The following is a 17,342-nucleotide window of genomic DNA, read 5'->3' as shown; positions in this document are numbered from 1 at the left end:
CTTGTAAATTGGATGGATTGAGGGAGCCCCATTCTTTTTTCTTTTTTTTCTCTTCACTTCTTTTCTTGCCCCGAGGTAGATGTACATGGGGCAACGGAATAAGACGAAAAAGCTTTGCTCGGGCCTGCTGATAGTGCTCGAGTAGGGAAACGGCAGAACGAAAGGGAAATAAAAAAACATGTTCAAGTTGAATTTCAGCTAATGAAGCAGAGATTTAAGGATGCAAAAAGCACAAGAATATGTTGATTGACACCGGATTCTATTCGTGTGAGTCTGTGCTTTCCGCTGAGAATAAAAAAGGTATCTTCTTTTTGTTCTTCTCACAGCATAAGATACACACAAGGACATTTTCAGATGATTTCAGATGCAATAAAAATCACATGACGACAGAATATAAGCAGAAAAATAAAAGCGTATTCTCGTTATTGTATATGTAGTCACAGTTAGATAACAGTCTTGAGTTAAGGGAAGTGGGTCCAGTCATATTGTATCACTGTTTGCTGAACTTGTCAAACCTGCGTACAGAGACCAAACCCATCAATGGTTACGGATAGAGCAGAAGAGTCAGGTTTTTGTCCACGGACAAGAAAATATACCATCATTAGCTCTGCACCCTGACACAATGTGGCTGCAGAGGATCTGAAGACAAAGCAAAAAAATATTTTAGCCGCATCTGGATCCAGTTGGGAGTCGACCATGGACGGACCTCCACTGGCTAAGCAGCAAATGAGGAACAGAGGGCCCGAACGATTGAACTGTCATTGGTAGGATTGCGATTTCCATCCTATCGAGGGCTCTGGCTGTGACTCTGGGGTATGATAGCAAAACTAGAACTAAGGTATGATGACTACCAATTGGTTGCTGTCTTTTTTTTTTTTTTTTTCTTTTTTTTTTACCAGGATGTACAATCAAAACAAAAACAAAAATGTCCCAACTTTAATGGGAAAGAGACTTTCGCTTCCTTTTTTTCATCAGTGTAATACAAGCCTAATTCCCCTCACTACATAACTTAGCTTTTTCCTTCCTTTGCCTTGACATGTGGAGGAAAAATCAAAGTGGGTATGCGAGGGATTTAGGAAGAGAGACATTTCCCCCACATTGCATCGGGCCTCTGAACTTTCAACTGAACTTTTAGCATGTGTTTAACACAACATTGATGTGATCGAAATTGACACTGCTATGCTACGAGAGAAGAGAGAGCTGCTCAGCATTCTCCATCATCATACACCCGCATTCTACACACACACTTTACACACACACACACACAACACACTGAAAAGTTCGCAGTCCAAGCTCACTGCCAGGAACCGAGAAGAAAAATACAAAACAATCTTTTTTTTTTTTATTCCTAAAGAAGAGCAAATCTAACTGTCAGCTCAGTGAGGATTATTCCACCACGTTTGGCTCCCCAACTTCCCCACCGTAATCCACCCAAAAAACTCTTGGTGAAGCCTTTCAAAACAATTTATGCAAACAAACATCAAGCACAGCTATTTGTATTGGCACCACTTTGCAGTAAACCAGACTGAACCAAGACCAGATGGGCGCTGGGCCTTCTCTGTTGCCATGCGGTGCAACACTAGTGGCAGCTCAGCAGACACGCTCGACACAGAGCACTGTCTTCTGTAATGGAGAGTGTTTCAATATTTAGACCACTTCTCATCACATTCCCCACTTCTGGGTGTATATGTGTATATGCGTGGTGGATTTCCACCCGGGCACATAAAACCACAGGGGATGTATTGCGACCATTTCTGCATTGTTGTTGACTGTGTTGTCATTTTGGTCACAAATCTTTGCTCGTTTACAGCGTGTATCCCTAAAGCAGGCTATCCTCCGTGTAAACCCGGTTGTAGGGGTCCTTCACATCTCATAATGAACAAGCTCTTTGATGACTTCCTACTCTGCTCTTGACCTCATATAATGGCTAATTTATAAGAGTAGATGATGTTGATAACCAGTTGCTTGCAGCTCAAAGCTGCGCTGCACAACATAGAAGTTCTCCTGCCCAAATTTGGCCAAACATGAGAGAAAAGATGCCGATGCATACCATGACCTGTCTGGTGTTGACAGCAGTGGCTGTGCTGTGGCCGGTAATTGGACTGACAGTAATAGGAACTGTCTTTCTGCCTCTGCGGGCCCTAGAGATGGGCCACAATGCTGCTGTGAATTTAGCAGCTGCAGTCAGATGGAAACCATGTAACTGCAATTTTCCTCGTCTTCCTTTTTCTTCCTCCGTTTGAACGCTGACATGATCATTTATGAGTTGAGTGAATTTCATGACCCTCGGGCACTTGAAACCTGGTCAACTGCCAACATGCGATTTCAGAAATACATGGTTGTCAATGAGAAAATGAGCCCTCCATTCGTCATTCCAGAGGAACTTGTTTTTTTGCAGATACATGTATTTACCCGACAGCAGCGTTTTGCTGCTGCTGGCCCTCCGCCTTGAGGGAAAAGTTCGGTTTGAAGTCGGCATCCATCTCGGCGAAGACCACACAAACACAAACACGGGCAAAGTAGCAATGAGGTAGCGTGCACAGACCTCATTACTGCCAGTGACTGAAAATACATATTTGATCATATTCGAGTCCAAATGTGAACGTTAATTCACAGGGAGACGCGGATCCACGCAACGCCACCGCAGGAGCTTTGACACACCCAGAATAGACATGTACACACACCACTTGCCGGCAAGAACACACATAGACAAAGAGCCTAAGGCCCCGAGATGAAAGACGGCACATGGATCCACACATCATATGATCGACCCACAACCTTCCACACACACACGCACGCTCTCTCTCTCTCTCTCTCTCTCTCTCTCTCTCTCTCTCTCTCTCTCTCTCTCTCTCTCTCTCTCTCTCTCTCTCCATAAGCAGTCATTTCCCAGAGTCACTGCCAGCACTCTCTCTCAGTGACAAGCTACAAATCCCTGACACCACCGCTGATGATAGCTTTACAGTAGAGCCTCAAGGGGACTCTGCCAGCCAGCACACACAAACAACACACACATGCCTCTCTCTCTCTCTGTCTCTCTCTCTCTCTCTCTCTCTGTCGCGCTCTCTCCCTCTCCCAGGAGCCCCAGGGGCCTCTGGGATATGCGGCTCCCAACACAAAATGCCTAGGGTTTGTTTGAGTTTAACATCTGAATACAAGCAACTAAAGTGGCAAGTGTACAAATGAAACGCCAATTATGGCTGTCCATTAGTGTTCAGATTCATGTTTGAATTGTGGAAAACAAAACCAAATGGATATATGTTACGTTCTTCCAGGATACACATTGTCTTGTAAAGTCAAGATACCAATTAAAGCATATAGCACAGTGGCACTAGATGAACAGCAATCAAACTTGTACCGACATCAGTTAACGTCCTTTTCTTTTTCCACCACACCAGATTGAAGTCATAATGTCACACTGGCCCTATCTCTTGTTTCTCTCTGTTTGATGAAGCGTTAATGACTCCCTCTGTGTGCTGTAATTATTCAGCAGCCCTGGGGATGTTTGTTTTGGTGTTAACCGGCCGGCCACTGCTGTGACCGTATCCGCCCATTGCTCTATTATTTCTCATTACAATATTCATTACTTTTCTTTCCATTTTGGATAATTTTGAAGTAATAATAACTGCTCTTCACGGGGGAAGTTTGTGTGTTTGCAGTGTATGTGTGCGTGAGTGTAATAATTCCAGATCGCAAGTGCCTTTGGATTTATTGGCATATATCAATTTGGCTTTAATGAGATCACACACCTCCAGGTAGGTGCAGCTTCATCTTCTGCTCGGCTCGGGCTTCTCCCTCCGTCTCTCAGTCTGCCTGCCCTTATTACCATTTCATACACCCCCCCTCCACCTCCACCACCACCGCCGCTACTACCCCCCATCTGATGAAAAACCAGAAAGACTTTGTGTGGTTCATTAAGTCAGCATAGGAAATGTATTAAGCAGGAGAATAGGGCTGGGAGCTATTGAGTGTTGACTTAACCTTTCCTTTTTTTTTTCTTCTTCTTTCTTTTTCCACCCAGTGATGCTTCTAATGGAGGATGCGTGCAATACTCAGTCTCATTAGTAACCGCATGGATCCGTTAGAACAAGATATAATTGAGGTTTGGACTTGCTTACTCTTAAATATGTGCGTGAATGTACTGTAAGGGTGAATGCCTTTGTCTGCGAGTAGTTAAATGTTCTGCATGACCTGTCTTGGTTCAGATAGTATGTCTTCGAATTCCAACTGCCGTCGTTTGTTGCGGCTTGTTTCAAATAAAGAAATGGAGACTTATTTTGCATCATGAGAATGCAGGTCTGCAGGATGCTAAACATTGGAAATTAAACCAAAACTACTTCTACTTTCTTAACTTCATGGTGGGCTTTGTGTTGTCACTTGAGTGACTTCCCCCATAAATATGGTCCTCTGAAGAAGATTCTTAGATTTTTTCCACCTTCTTTCCAAGTTTTATTTTACCATCAAATTTGAAACAAATGATACACGATTTAAAAACCTCTTGAGCTCGGGCCCTATTTGTAGGCCTCTGCTCGAAAATAGCATACCCATACTAAGGAGACCACAGTTCTGTAACTACAAGGTCTATTTTAATAATTGTTGAGGCTATAATCAGATCACAACACTGGGGAGATTGTTCAGTGGGTAATATTGTGTATATGTTGCTGGTTAATATAGTAAATGAAGACATTACACAGCTCAAATTGAAAATATTCAGGTTTGCCTGAAAAAAAATCACTTTTATTGATATTGTGTTGTTGAAATACTGCAGCAGCCCCCTAAAAACTCTCCCAAATCATTGCACAACTGATCAGTAGTTGCTGAACAAATGTTAAAGTGGGATAAAGTGAAGAATAAGAGGCTTTAGTACAGAGAGGTCACGCGAGGTCATCATTTTCGAACCAGCTGTTGCAGCTCTTACATTGTACTTTTATATACTATATAACAATATATTTCACTTTTTTTATCACTCATATTATTCAATACATCCCAATACAGCTGTTATGAATCATTTTGAGATTCCTAACATCATCAGAGTATGTTTCTGCCTGTCATTTATAGGATTTTCTCAGTTCATGTGTGTCTATGGGGCTCCAAGTCAGCCTATGATTGGTCGATCTCAGTCATTGAACCCGCCTTCGAAGCGCCAGAGTCTCAGCAAGGCGGGTGCCGAATCGGGTGTTGATTGACACATTTTTCATTGAGTAAAGTTGTAAGAAGTGCTGCGTCTCCCCGAGTGTAAATTTACGCTCGCAGGAAGTCTGACCGCTCGCCCATGCTGGATTGACCGCTCTTATTCTGGAAACAGCTCTGAAGTAAACCGGATGCAGTTGGCATCAATGATTCTAGCTTTGAAACGGATAATCTGCCACGATATTTGACTAATTTTTCATAAAACTGGAAAAAAAACACGATTTTTTTCGGCGAAGGGCAGTGGCATCTTAGTGCATACTAATAGTCTATAGTTGTGCATATTAGTAGTCTATAGTTGTGTTTGGAGTGTGTAAGAAGTGACTTAGATGATAGTGTTGCCCATACGTTGCTGTTTAATCTGGTAAAAGAAATTTACAAATCCACAATATTTAGCAAACAATAAATCCATTTTCAACACAACATTTTCAGGGGGGCTGAACCCCACGAGGTCGCCGGCAGCCTCGCGGGGTCGAGGAGGTTAAACAGGGTGGTGTGTGCGGCCTGAGAGAGGGGCTCTAACCTGAACAGGGCGTAACAGTTTAAGGGTGGCTGTTACACAATCATGCCGTTAAAAAAAAATGCACTTTGTGATATTGCTCTTATGGTAGTAGTACTCTATGTAGTACCTTAAACCAACCAGTTCGCTAAACGTCAAGTATGCCTTAAGGACATAAAAACCTGGATGAGCTGCAACTTTCTGATGTTTCTGCCCAGAACACCTCCGAAATCAATTATCTAATGATATAGTTTCTCTAGATGGCATTGCCCTGGCATCCAGCAGCACCGTTAATCATCTTTGAGTTATCTCTGATCAGGATATGTCCTTTAACTTCCAGATAAAAGAATTTCAAGGACTGCCTCTTTTCACGTAACATTCCAAAAATCAGGCCAGGTTTCCTTGGATCATGGTTATACCTGGACCAAGAGCCTGCCTCCTGCCATGGCCCTGCTGACACCTACTGCTACTATCATTTTTATTATTAGTCACATTAATATTACCGATACTATTACTGCTTTTATTATCATTATTATTCTACTATATCCCCTGCTGCTGTTATTGTTAGTAGTCGTGATTTTTTCCCATCATTCTTCTGCTTACTACTTTCATTATTTCAATAATTTATGTCAGATGCATCGAATGTGTTGTAACTCTGTTATGTTGTTCATTCTGTACACATGACATCTATTGCACTTGTGTCCATCCTGGAAGAGGGATCCCTCCTCTGTTGCTCTCCCTGAGGATTTTTATTTTTATCCCTGTTAAATTCTTTTTTGGGGGGAGTTAAAGGTTAGAGGATGTCATATGTGTACCATATTGTGTTTTGGGGCTGTACAAAATAAATTGAATTGAAATAAAACCTCTAAAACAGACTTTGCCAAAAGTTTTTTTCATTCGAAAAAAAACCATACGAGAAGGAGGAATCACTAATTATTGTAGTCAGCCATTTAGCTGCTGAAAAAACAAAATCATGTAACAATGTGAGTACTAAGTAATCCAGACGAAACAATGTAAAAATGTCTCATTTTGGGGTTGTCACACATTTTAGAGGGTCGGGCACTGCGGCCAGTCTGCCATTACAATTAATGTTCATTTTGGCCTGATTCAGTGAGCTCTACGCTGACTGCTGGACATGCATTATGCATGAGTCTGTCCATATGCACTTGAGCCATCATGCATGCCCTTGTAGAAAAGCATCGACCACCGGCATGCAATTACATTTAGCTTGTTTCAACCTTCTCTGTGTGCACATTCTCCGATGGAATAATGGTTTCAGCACGAAAATGTGCATTATCCTTTGATAAAAAAGTTCTGATATCCATCATTGATGGTAAATGGACAGTTAAGTAGATACGGCCTATTGTTGACATCTGCCTTAAGCTCTTTCCACTGTCCACATGAAACAATGTGTCTCTAAATTGTGTGATTCTGAATTTGTATAGACAAACTGAAGGTTTAGTGTTCATTTAGGGTTTAAGAAAATTCTACAACTTCTTAAGCTCATTAAACAATTCAAAGAGCCACTGAACTATCTGAAAACTGCATTAACAAAGTAGAAAAAAGGCTGTTTTTCTTATCTCATGAAGTAGATGAGAAGTAGAGATATGTTGTTTTCCTCTATTTTATCCGGAACACTAAATAGCCGCATTGTGCAGTGGCTTTTCACTTTCTGTCCTCAGACTGTTTTCAACGAACAGCCTAGTTGAAAAATAGTTATACTATGATCAAGTTGGCCTGTCCCTTTCACTTGTAGATGCTGGATTTTAAGTTGTTTGCACTGCGTTCATTTTTGTGTGAGTTTTTGCAACTCGAAATGTTTGGGTGCAGAATGAGCCTGGCTCTTCTCTGGTGAAAGAATCAACAAGTTAGGGAACAGAGAGAAAATGATTCAAAGAGTAATTCTACCACGGGAAAGGTTTCATTCATTTCTGTAACATAGGGGACATTTTTTAGTTTTGAGGACCAACAAGTAGTTGTAATTTAGTAATTTAGTTGTCTTCGCTGCAGTGAGCACTTGTCAGAACCAAAGTTGCAGTGTGTGTGTGTGTGTGTGTGTGAGAGAGTTGCTATTGCCTGTGGGTGTTTACTGCTCAGGCACTGTCCAGAGCCTGGACCATGACCACTCTGTCCACTTTATCTCTGTGGAAAATATCTTGACGGGAGATCTCCATCTTCTACACGCGGCTCTTTAGCGCCCCTCGGAGAGGAAGCCCATAATCGCAGATGCGTCTCCAAGGGAGGAAACGCCATACATCAGTTATGGAACGGCAGGGCACCGGGGAATTTGGCACAAGGTATCAGTCGTGACAACGGAAACCTTACACAGCCCTAGATAATCAGAAACAGGCAGATCGTATGACTCAGTATCATCGCTGTCACTGTCAATACAAATATAGTGTGTATAGGGGGAATAATAGAACCCCCTCCCTCCCTCCCCTCTCCCAGCTCAACATCACACGAGGAGGAGAGACAGCTTGTTTACGTTTATGGGAGAGAGCGAGAGAACTGGTGATGGTTGAGCTGCTGATCTAATAAGGCTTACAATTATTTCTCGTTTCATTCACTGTGAGGCAGCATCATTCCTTACCCATCTTTCAAGTGAGCATCATTCAATTAAAATGCAATTCTCGTCGCCCCCATCCACGGATATTTAATTAGACTGGAGAGTAGGGCTTCCACTGTCTTTTTTTTTTCCAGCACAGCTCTTCGGATTTCACCTCTAAGGCATATTTTCACTCTGTTACTCGTTGGTTAAACAAGGGCATGTATCCATTTGTTAATTGATACAATTACGCATTACGCGTAATGGTCACGTAGGTCTCCAGGCGCGCATCAATCACTGGTCTATTGACCTGCCCAAAACCCCTCTAACCGTTCCTGCTGGGACTGCCCCTCTCTCTAATAGAGAAAGATAGAAACATCATCGTCATTAACTCCGGGATGGACCTCTGGCCAGAGAGCCAGAGGCGAACAGAGGTCGAGATTAAATAAAGAAAGAAAATGTGCTTATTCAACTAGCTTTAATTGTGATGGATTGTAAATAAAAGAAACAGTTTGAAACAGGAAATACCAAGCATACTTTGTTATTAAGGTGTTCGCTATTTGCCTGGGTGAAAAAAGAAGAAGTAATCTCTCTTGCTGAATGTGTAAGTGTCTGTGATATTTCACAAGACTCTTTTTTTTCAAATTCATTAAACTTCACAAAGGGTCTCCATATGTTGTCAAGTTACAATTCCATAACAATGAACAAAAAACAATTTCCCGAGATGTTATCTCAGCAAATCGGTGAAGAAGAATTCTATTGCAAAAGCGGAACAAGACTGTGTACAGTGCACCTTAAGAACCCCCTGCCTTGGACGTGATTGGCAAAGACATTATTCTATCCTTGGTACCCTGCCGTTCCGGGATTACAGTGACGTCACGCTGATACCCTCGCATGGATGAATGCTAAAGAACTATAGAGCCACAAATAATAGCACAAGCAGAGTCCATATCTTGCAAGTCTTACGTTATCCTTTAAGCCTCCTTCAGCTAACACAACAACAATTTTTTTTTTGCACTTAATGACGCTTAATTTCATTTCTTATCGGGTCCTTTGGGGGGGATTATTCATTCATATAAAACAATCTGCAGCTGGTGCCATCCTAAAGTCTCCCTCCTATGAGTGAAGTCATCTATTATTGAGCGAAAGGCCGTGCGTGGAAATGTGTGTAAGACGGTGGATTTGAAGTAGAATTGGTTGCAATCGATCAAGGGTGAAGAATATTGCTGATGGTAACAAAAGAAGCAGCTATGTCTTTCTCGCAATTTGGATACCCTTACAATGCAACTTCCCAGGTAAGCTTCTTGCTTTTTATTTATTCTAAGTATTGTACACACACACCACGCAGACACACACACAACAAATGTTTTTTTGTGCATATTGTCTTGTATTTCACTGTAGTCAGAGCATTTTTCTCGATAAGAAACATTAATGGCTGAGGGACTTCTTAGACAAAGACTGCTATTTTCGTGTGGTGCTTTTGTTGTTGAACCAAATATCGATATACACGCACCCGTGTCCAATTACACTGAATTATGAATGAACTCACGTGTTTTTCTGATGACAATAGAGATGAATGTCACATATTGCTCACTGCGAGGTGTAATTGGGCTGAAACGCATGCTGTACACATTCGCAAACTTTCTCTTTTAATGTGACGTGTGGGATGTCAGACACCTTGCATTCTAATGCCAGCTTTTAAAACTTAATTAAAGTGGTTTATTTACATTTAAAGACACTATCATTGCGCTTAATGACAAGTTTGAAGAAGTTCATGTCGATCAGGGGACAAAAGTTACTCTCATGGAAAAGTTGTCACCCAACTTTTATCTCGATAATATTTTGAACAATCAGTACATTTTGTGCAGAATTTAAATATTACTAATTTCTAATACGGTGGCAAATTACTTGCGCAGTGATATTACCTTAGATTTTTCTTATCTAATTTTGAAACCGATGTTAAACTAGAGCAGGTCACTTTTACGCACGGATTGCGCACACCTTTTCCCAGCTTTATATCCACTAAAAAAATTATAATAATTACATTTTGTATTAATATATAGGGACAATGAGGTGCTATCGCTTATTACACGTTTTCACAATGTAAGCTACTTTCTCTCATTCCAGGAGTCCTCTGAAAAGTGACTTACCTTGAATTAAGGCAGCTCACACCTTTAGATAATGACACATGATTCAGGATAATTTAACTGCGGTGAATTTAAGGCAAGCTCACGTTTTCACAGGTTTCAATTTAAAGGCTCAACACTAAACTGCCTGAGCAACTTAACTTGGATATATATTTTGCAGCGCATCACCCACAGTCACTTCAGAGTTGTCACAGGCATCCAGATGAGAGTTGAAACAGCCAATGACCATGTCTATCCACGATTCTCTTCATGCAGTTTTTCGTGTCGGCAAACCCCAGTACGACTTGCTGCGATTCGATTTCCAGGTCGGTCTCTGATGGGACAGGCGGCTCCCAGACCGCCGCTGCCGCCGCCGCTGCCTCCTTCTGCTGCCCGTCCTACGAGAACCGGCTCCTGGCGAGCAGCCGGACGGAGCTGAACGCAGCGCTGGGGATGTACAGCTCTCCCTACGCCGCAGCGGCTGCCGCCAGCCAGAACTACGCCAACTACTTCCCCTACAGCACCGACCCATCCGCTATCTACTCCACTCTGGTGGGCTCACTTTTGCCTCATCTGATGCGTAAAGGGGAGGGGGGGGTTCAGGCTAATCGATCAACTGTGTTTTGTTCATCAATTTATCTCACACTGTAAACGTATCCGTCTCGACAAGCCGTTTAATCCAGCATCCAGTCTCATCTTCTTCCCCTTAAAAGCAAATAAAAAAACCCGTCACTTGGATGAAGGTAATAGTGTGGAAGCAATGCAGAGGAGCTTGTCTCATTTGAATCAAATGCCATTTTATTATTATCATGTAATCCTCCTTATTCTGCCTTGTTTTAAAAACACTGGCGCTTGTGTCTGTTTATGAACCAGCATTTTTTTTAAAGCAGTTGAATTATGTTACTCATCTCTCAGAAAAATTCACTTTGAGAAAGTAAGAGTTTAGAGTGGACTAAACGACTTGTTAAATGGATATTTCACAGTGCAGCTGTGACTTTTCTTTCTTTATTCTTATTCATTTAAAAACCCAAAGTCAGCTAAGATTTTCTGTCCATGGAAATGTTGAACATCATGTCTAAAACAATGTCTGTTATGCAAAAAAATAACAAAATAAATAAAGGCTACAAACATTGCTCTTTAAACCTGTTAAGATACATAAGCAAATATTGATGGCATGTCATTTTTTCACTTTTGGTAAGAGTGATTTATTTGTTTAAGAGCATGAAAACAGCAAATGTCTTCATTCATATTTTCAAAAATGCTGAGAACTAATAAATGTTGCATACAACCTTTTACTTTTTCTTTTACAGAATCCACAGTATGACATTAAGGACAGCACAGGCACTTTACACTCTGGCATCACTCAAACCGCTGCATACTATCCTTACGACCATTCACTGGGACAGTATCAATACGACAGGTAAATTCTATCTTCTTTTTTCCCACTTTCTGTCATACGAGCGTCGGCAGACCTGGGACTCTGATCATTAAAAGCACCCTTACACAGGGTGAATATGCTGCATTCAGATCAAGGGTCAGAGTGTAATTCCATACTGCTACCTGCATGGAGGGAAGCTGCATGTATTTCTAGCAGCAGGGAGTAGGGCTAAAGGATGTCTGAGTGAGTGGTCTATACATCTTTCTCATAATGCACTAATGGACACTGTCTGTTTGTATGAGCCTTCTCCAGATACGGGACAGTAGACTTTAATGGCACAGCCAGAAGAAAGAATGCAACTCGTGAAACCACCAGCACCCTGAAAACATGGTTGTATGAGCACCGGAAGAACCCATACCCCACCAAAGGAGAGAAGATCATGCTGGCCATCATCACAAAAATGACCCTCACCCAGGTGTCCACCTGGTTCGCCAACGCCAGGAGGAGGCTAAAGAAGGAGAACAAGATGACCTGGTCACCAAAGAATAAGGCCAATGACGACAGGAAGGATGACTTTAAGAGCGACCAAGACTGTGTCACCAAAGGTAATCATTTATTTTGGTGGCAAAAAGTTCACTTACACTAAAGTTTACTTCCACTAAATATAAGTGAATACAGTTGCCAATCATATGGACCACAAAGGGTAACATGTATATTTTAAAGTTTTCTGAACAAACTTTGTCCCCATGAGCTCACAATATCAACAACTTTTCAAACTGTGCTCATCACCTTTCTTCCATGCAGATTCTAGTGATTGCAAGGAGGAGAAGGATCTGCATCTCAGTGATCTGGAGGACATGGACGACGACGACGACGGTGACAAGTTGGACAGTGACTGTGAAAAGGTGGCTGCAGATGAGCAGGACCTCCAGAGGGTCATGGCAGTATCCGGAGCCCCTCATAAGAGAGACTGCAGCTCCGAGCTGCACTTGAGTTTAACCAACAGCTTTCACACGTTCCCCTGCGCCATCAAAAGTGGTGTCAACACCCTTTCTCCTCTCCCGTCTGACTTCCTGGACCCGGCGGTGTCCAAGGCACCGTCTTCGACCGGCCCCGCAGGAACACTGTCCCTGTCTCACTTTGAAGCATCGGATAAGCCTCGGATTTGGTCTCTGGCTCGTACGGCAGCTTCGGGGTTCATACTGAGCCCTCAGCAGCATGGCTCGGAGCTGAGGACAGGCAACTCAACCGGGGACTGCCAGCTCCAGAGCACCAGGCTTACCGGACAGTGTGGGGGCATGAGAGGCCTCCACGAATCTAGCAGCATCACCAATACTGAGAGCCCATTCTCCGAGGGCTTATCCTTGCACTCAAAAGTCTACAGCAGTGGCAGCTACAGTCACAAGGACATCCAACTGCACTGTTCATCCTATGCTGCCCTCCCAGACACATGCCAGTACTCCACTATTGAAGGTATGTCATCATATACCTGCACTGTATTACAAGGGATCAAATTAGAGAGGTATACAGTAAGGAACACTAGCTTTGCCAAATATGTTTAAAATGTTCCATGTGTTGTTGGATATAGAAAAGTCCATTTCGGGTTATGAAGTGAGGAGACACTTTCTGCCAACTTGCACCTGAGGCAAGTTTCTTAGATATGCTTTTATTTGGTTGTGTAGGATTCTCTGGTGGCAAAGCAGAGACACAGTCATCTGACCTCAGTGAAGCCTGCGGGACCCTGCAGGATGACAAGGTCACTGCGTTCAGACCAGTGATGAAGAGGTGAAGCAGGTGAGAGTCTGCTCTGAACTGGAAGAAACCAGCAAAGTCACGACACACATGGACGCACGCACACACACACACACACACACACACACACGTCCACGCACAAACATGGGGTACAGAACAACAGCATGCATTGAACACTCCCATGTTAAATATATGTTGCTAAATTCAATATTTTATTGTATATAAATATAATAACTTTCAGGTTGAAGCGATGCGTTACTAATATGCATGATGGCAAAAGTAATTCATAATAAACATCGAAGTGTATGAGACAAAATATTACCATTTGTAATGCAATCAACTTGAAACAATGATCCCTTTTTATAAAGAGTGTTTATTCCTGATTTTAATTCCGGTTTCTTTCCCCTCTCTTAGATTGCTGGACACTGTACCACAATAAAGAATGGGACATGTATTCTGCACTAAAGGACACACTGGCCTCAGTATGACACATGGGAGCTACCTGGTGCTGCTGCAGTGAGAGGCTGTCAAACTGTGGACGTGGCTATCATTTTGCACAACTTTGTTTTTATGGTGTAAAAGACTTTATGCAAACAATTCAAGATGCAAAGGTGTGAGAAAGGCCACGTTAAAACGGCCGGATTTGTGTATGGCAATCGTGTAGTGTAGCTAACCTATTTATTTCTCTGTGTATTTATTATTTTGTTATGTTGTCTGTTTGTTTTATTATCTGACGTGTTTATTGGTTGAATTCGTATCTTCTTTGAGTGTTTTGTTACCTGTTGCGTTTTACTGTGGCTTCGTTTCATTTTGCCTGAAGTAAAAAAGGAAAAGCTTTTTGGACATACAGTTGACCATAAAAGGACCGGATCCCCTGTGTTGCGCGTGGAGGATGTTTGTCATTGTGTTAAAATGTGAGCTTCTTCTGTGTTTGCCTGTCATGGCTTTTTTTTTTTTTCTAAGAATACAATTTTTTTCCAAGAGCTTTCGTTGTCTGTGTCATGGTTATTTATAGAGCCCAGCGTCCAATCGGCCAATTAAAACATTTGCATTTGATCAAAGTTGATCATCTTGACTCGACGCATAAAGCTGCAGCGCTGATGGAAGGTCATAATTCAGAGGACTAAGGACGTGAGTGAAATCCACAAGTTGCGGAAGAAAGGGGACATCATCCCTCTATTGTTAGCATCTAATCAGAAGTGGCACCGAACACTTTGTTACTGTTCAGGCCAAGCAGCGAGGCAGGGACATAGGATGAATGCTGCTTTGTCCCCTGTGTAGCGAGCCGCTGCACTAACTTAACATTGTGTTAATTAAAAGGTCATTTGTAGGATCAAACCCGGCAGAGAAATTCACATGGTCCATCAAAGTCCCTTTGATTTGTCTGTTTTGCCGATAGTCCATCTCGTTATGGGCTGGCTTTGGTGACTCCCCTAAAGACAGCTGGAATAAGATGATCACTTTAGTCTATGATGTGCACTGACGGGCTCAAAAACTTGTTCATCCTCACATTTCAAACTTTTAAAATCAAACAGTTTCATATGAAACGACAAAAGTCTGCTGAAACTTGCGGTTGGGATATTGTTTTTTAACTCACTGTTCTACTGAAAAACATGCACACAAAAACATATATATAAATCCAGTTTGACAAGCTTGTGAAACTTTGTATGTTACTTTATTAAACAGCAAATTAAACTCTGATGACGTTTGAACGACTTGTCTGAATACAACTAAGAAGGAAACGCTTTCTGACTTTATCTCCCATCAGATTCCTGAACCCAGTGAATTACTGTGACATCAGCTGGCGAATATTGAGATTTGATGACTGCATTTAATTCCAGGCCACCACTGAAACAACAGCTGCAAAGAGCCGCACGGCCTCACAAAATGTAATTTGAGGTCGTGGGCTATTTGTGGGATTATGCTCGTAATAAAAGTATTTTCCATATAAGGGCAATTCAGGCTCAATTCACAGGCGCTGTGGTCATCCTATGTGTCCTTGGCCAATGGCGGAGCCGTCAGTAATGCACCGAACCTGGTAAATCCGGGAATGATGAGGATGAAGAAGGTCAGGAATAATAATTTAGGCCTATTTAGATTTATTTTTCCCAGTTGAATGTTTCTTTCTGTGTTAATCTGATAATTTACAAATGATCTGTGTGAGGCTGAAGGCAAAACACGTATATTTTTGAACACAGCCTATAATTTCAAAGGTCTGAATCTGTCATGACTGATTAACTCTTTGCTTTCATAAGCGACGACGAGGACACGTGAAAACGATTGGCATCCTTTACAGTTGATCGTATATTTTCAATTGAAGGACAGGTGAATGAACGAGGGGAAAAAAATGATTTGGGAACAGAAATGTCCAGCAAAATAAGTGAAGGACAATAGGAGGCAGTTCACCGTGTGGCATAATTACAGCTTTTTGCCGTCACGAGTCAGTCAGGGGCCGATACTGTAACAGTCCGTCTGTTAATGACAAGCTGCAGGGAGACTCTCTCCTCCTCCTCATCCCCCTCCTCCTCCTTAACACTAATCAGTCATGGCCCCCGATGCGATGCTCTTTACGTTCAAATGTAGGGTAGGTGTGTCGCAAATATTTACAACCAAATTTAATTAAAGCGGAGGTTGTAAAGAAAAGCTGCCTTGTGCTATTGAAGGTAATGATGCATGCGCAATGGGATTACCGCCACGGCGACGTACCTGGGGGAATGATGGGCTCATATAGCAGCGCGCGCCTGAAGAAGCTAACAGGTCAATTAGTCTGCCGGTCCCATATACAGTGTTTTTTTTACATATGGTTTAAAACAGCTGTGCAGACAATCAAGAGACACATCAGCCGGCTGAACTGGTCTGGCATGGATCACAAACCACATCTATAATATTGTGAGAAAACCAACATTTAAAACAAATGAAATAAAAGAACCTTTAAGTGAATGTATGGTTAAATGAATAGATGTTTAACATCAGTTCGGTGTTATGATGCTGGTGGACACAGGGGGAGGGGGCAAACACAAGACATTCTGTTTGTCTGACATCTTTAATCTGAGGCGAGACATGAAATCTGTGGCAAACTACAACGTTTCAGAATAATAAATTCCTTAGGTATAGCCCATATATGCACAGCTGAATCTCCCTAATACATGTTTCCCTCTTGGTAAATTAGATTTTTCATGAGGGAAGGGGGAGATGGCGGGTGCCTATGAGAGCATGTTTGCATAATCCAAAACAGATTTTAGATAATCTGTGAATGAGACACAAATTTGCAAAAAAAAAAGAAGAAGAAAAACAAGAACATGAGCACTTGAAAAGGTTTGACATTATTAATCTGTGACCATCGTTTGTGTGAAGTCAGAGGGTGTCTGTATACTCATATGTCTGTTATTATCAAACACCTGCAGAAGTGTATGCTCCAGTCAACCCCCACCCCTCCTCTACTGTCATGGATCACTGATCTTTTCTGGGCCAACTTGCTGCTTGCACCCTATATGCTCCTTTCAAGTCAATAGGCCAGCTTACTGTCAGCAACGACAGGTGTTCTGTTGAAGTCAGTGTTTGGGACATTTAGCACTCACACTGAACTATTGAATTATTTGAGACAAGTTAAAGAAACTTTATAACCTTAACAGCCGGTAGAGTTATTTTTTTGTTTACTTCCAATTTTTAAAGTCACCTTTAAACTTTTGTTTTTTACTGCGAGTATCATAAAATACATAACAGAGTTGGAATAATAATAGGCGTCATCTTTTTCTCCATGATGGTCTGCTACTCCTCCAGTCTCTCTTTCTCTCAGACGAAGCAGTAATCAATGATGAGAATTACAGCGTTGAAGGTGTAGAGATGTACATGTAA

The 17,342-nt window shown here is 42.0% G+C and overlaps 1 protein-coding gene across 1 annotated transcript; it reads left to right on the top strand.

The window, feature by feature from the left end:
* Nucleotides 1-9,460: 9,460 nt before the first annotated feature.
* On the top strand, nucleotides 9,461-13,993 carry irx6a (iroquois homeobox 6a; the record flags this gene model as incomplete). The annotated part of the gene is made up of 7 exons (XM_079285193.1): nucleotides 9,461-9,526; nucleotides 10,634-10,909; nucleotides 11,668-11,777; nucleotides 12,048-12,340; nucleotides 12,540-13,208; nucleotides 13,418-13,529; nucleotides 13,902-13,993. 6 exons carry the CDS (start codon nucleotides 9,461-9,463, stop codon nucleotides 13,522-13,524), a joined length of 1,521 nt encoding a protein of 506 aa, XP_079141319.1. The 3' UTR covers nucleotides 13,525-13,529; nucleotides 13,902-13,993.
* Between the last annotated feature and the right edge of the window lie 3,349 nt (nucleotides 13,994-17,342).

This window comes from Melanostigma gelatinosum (genome assembly GCF_949748355.1).
Source record: "Melanostigma gelatinosum genome assembly, chromosome: 2".
Taxonomy (NCBI): domain Eukaryota; kingdom Metazoa; phylum Chordata; class Actinopteri; order Perciformes; family Zoarcidae; genus Melanostigma; species Melanostigma gelatinosum.
Note: the sequence above shows the minus strand (reverse complement) of the source record. Positions and strands in the feature narration are given on the sequence as shown.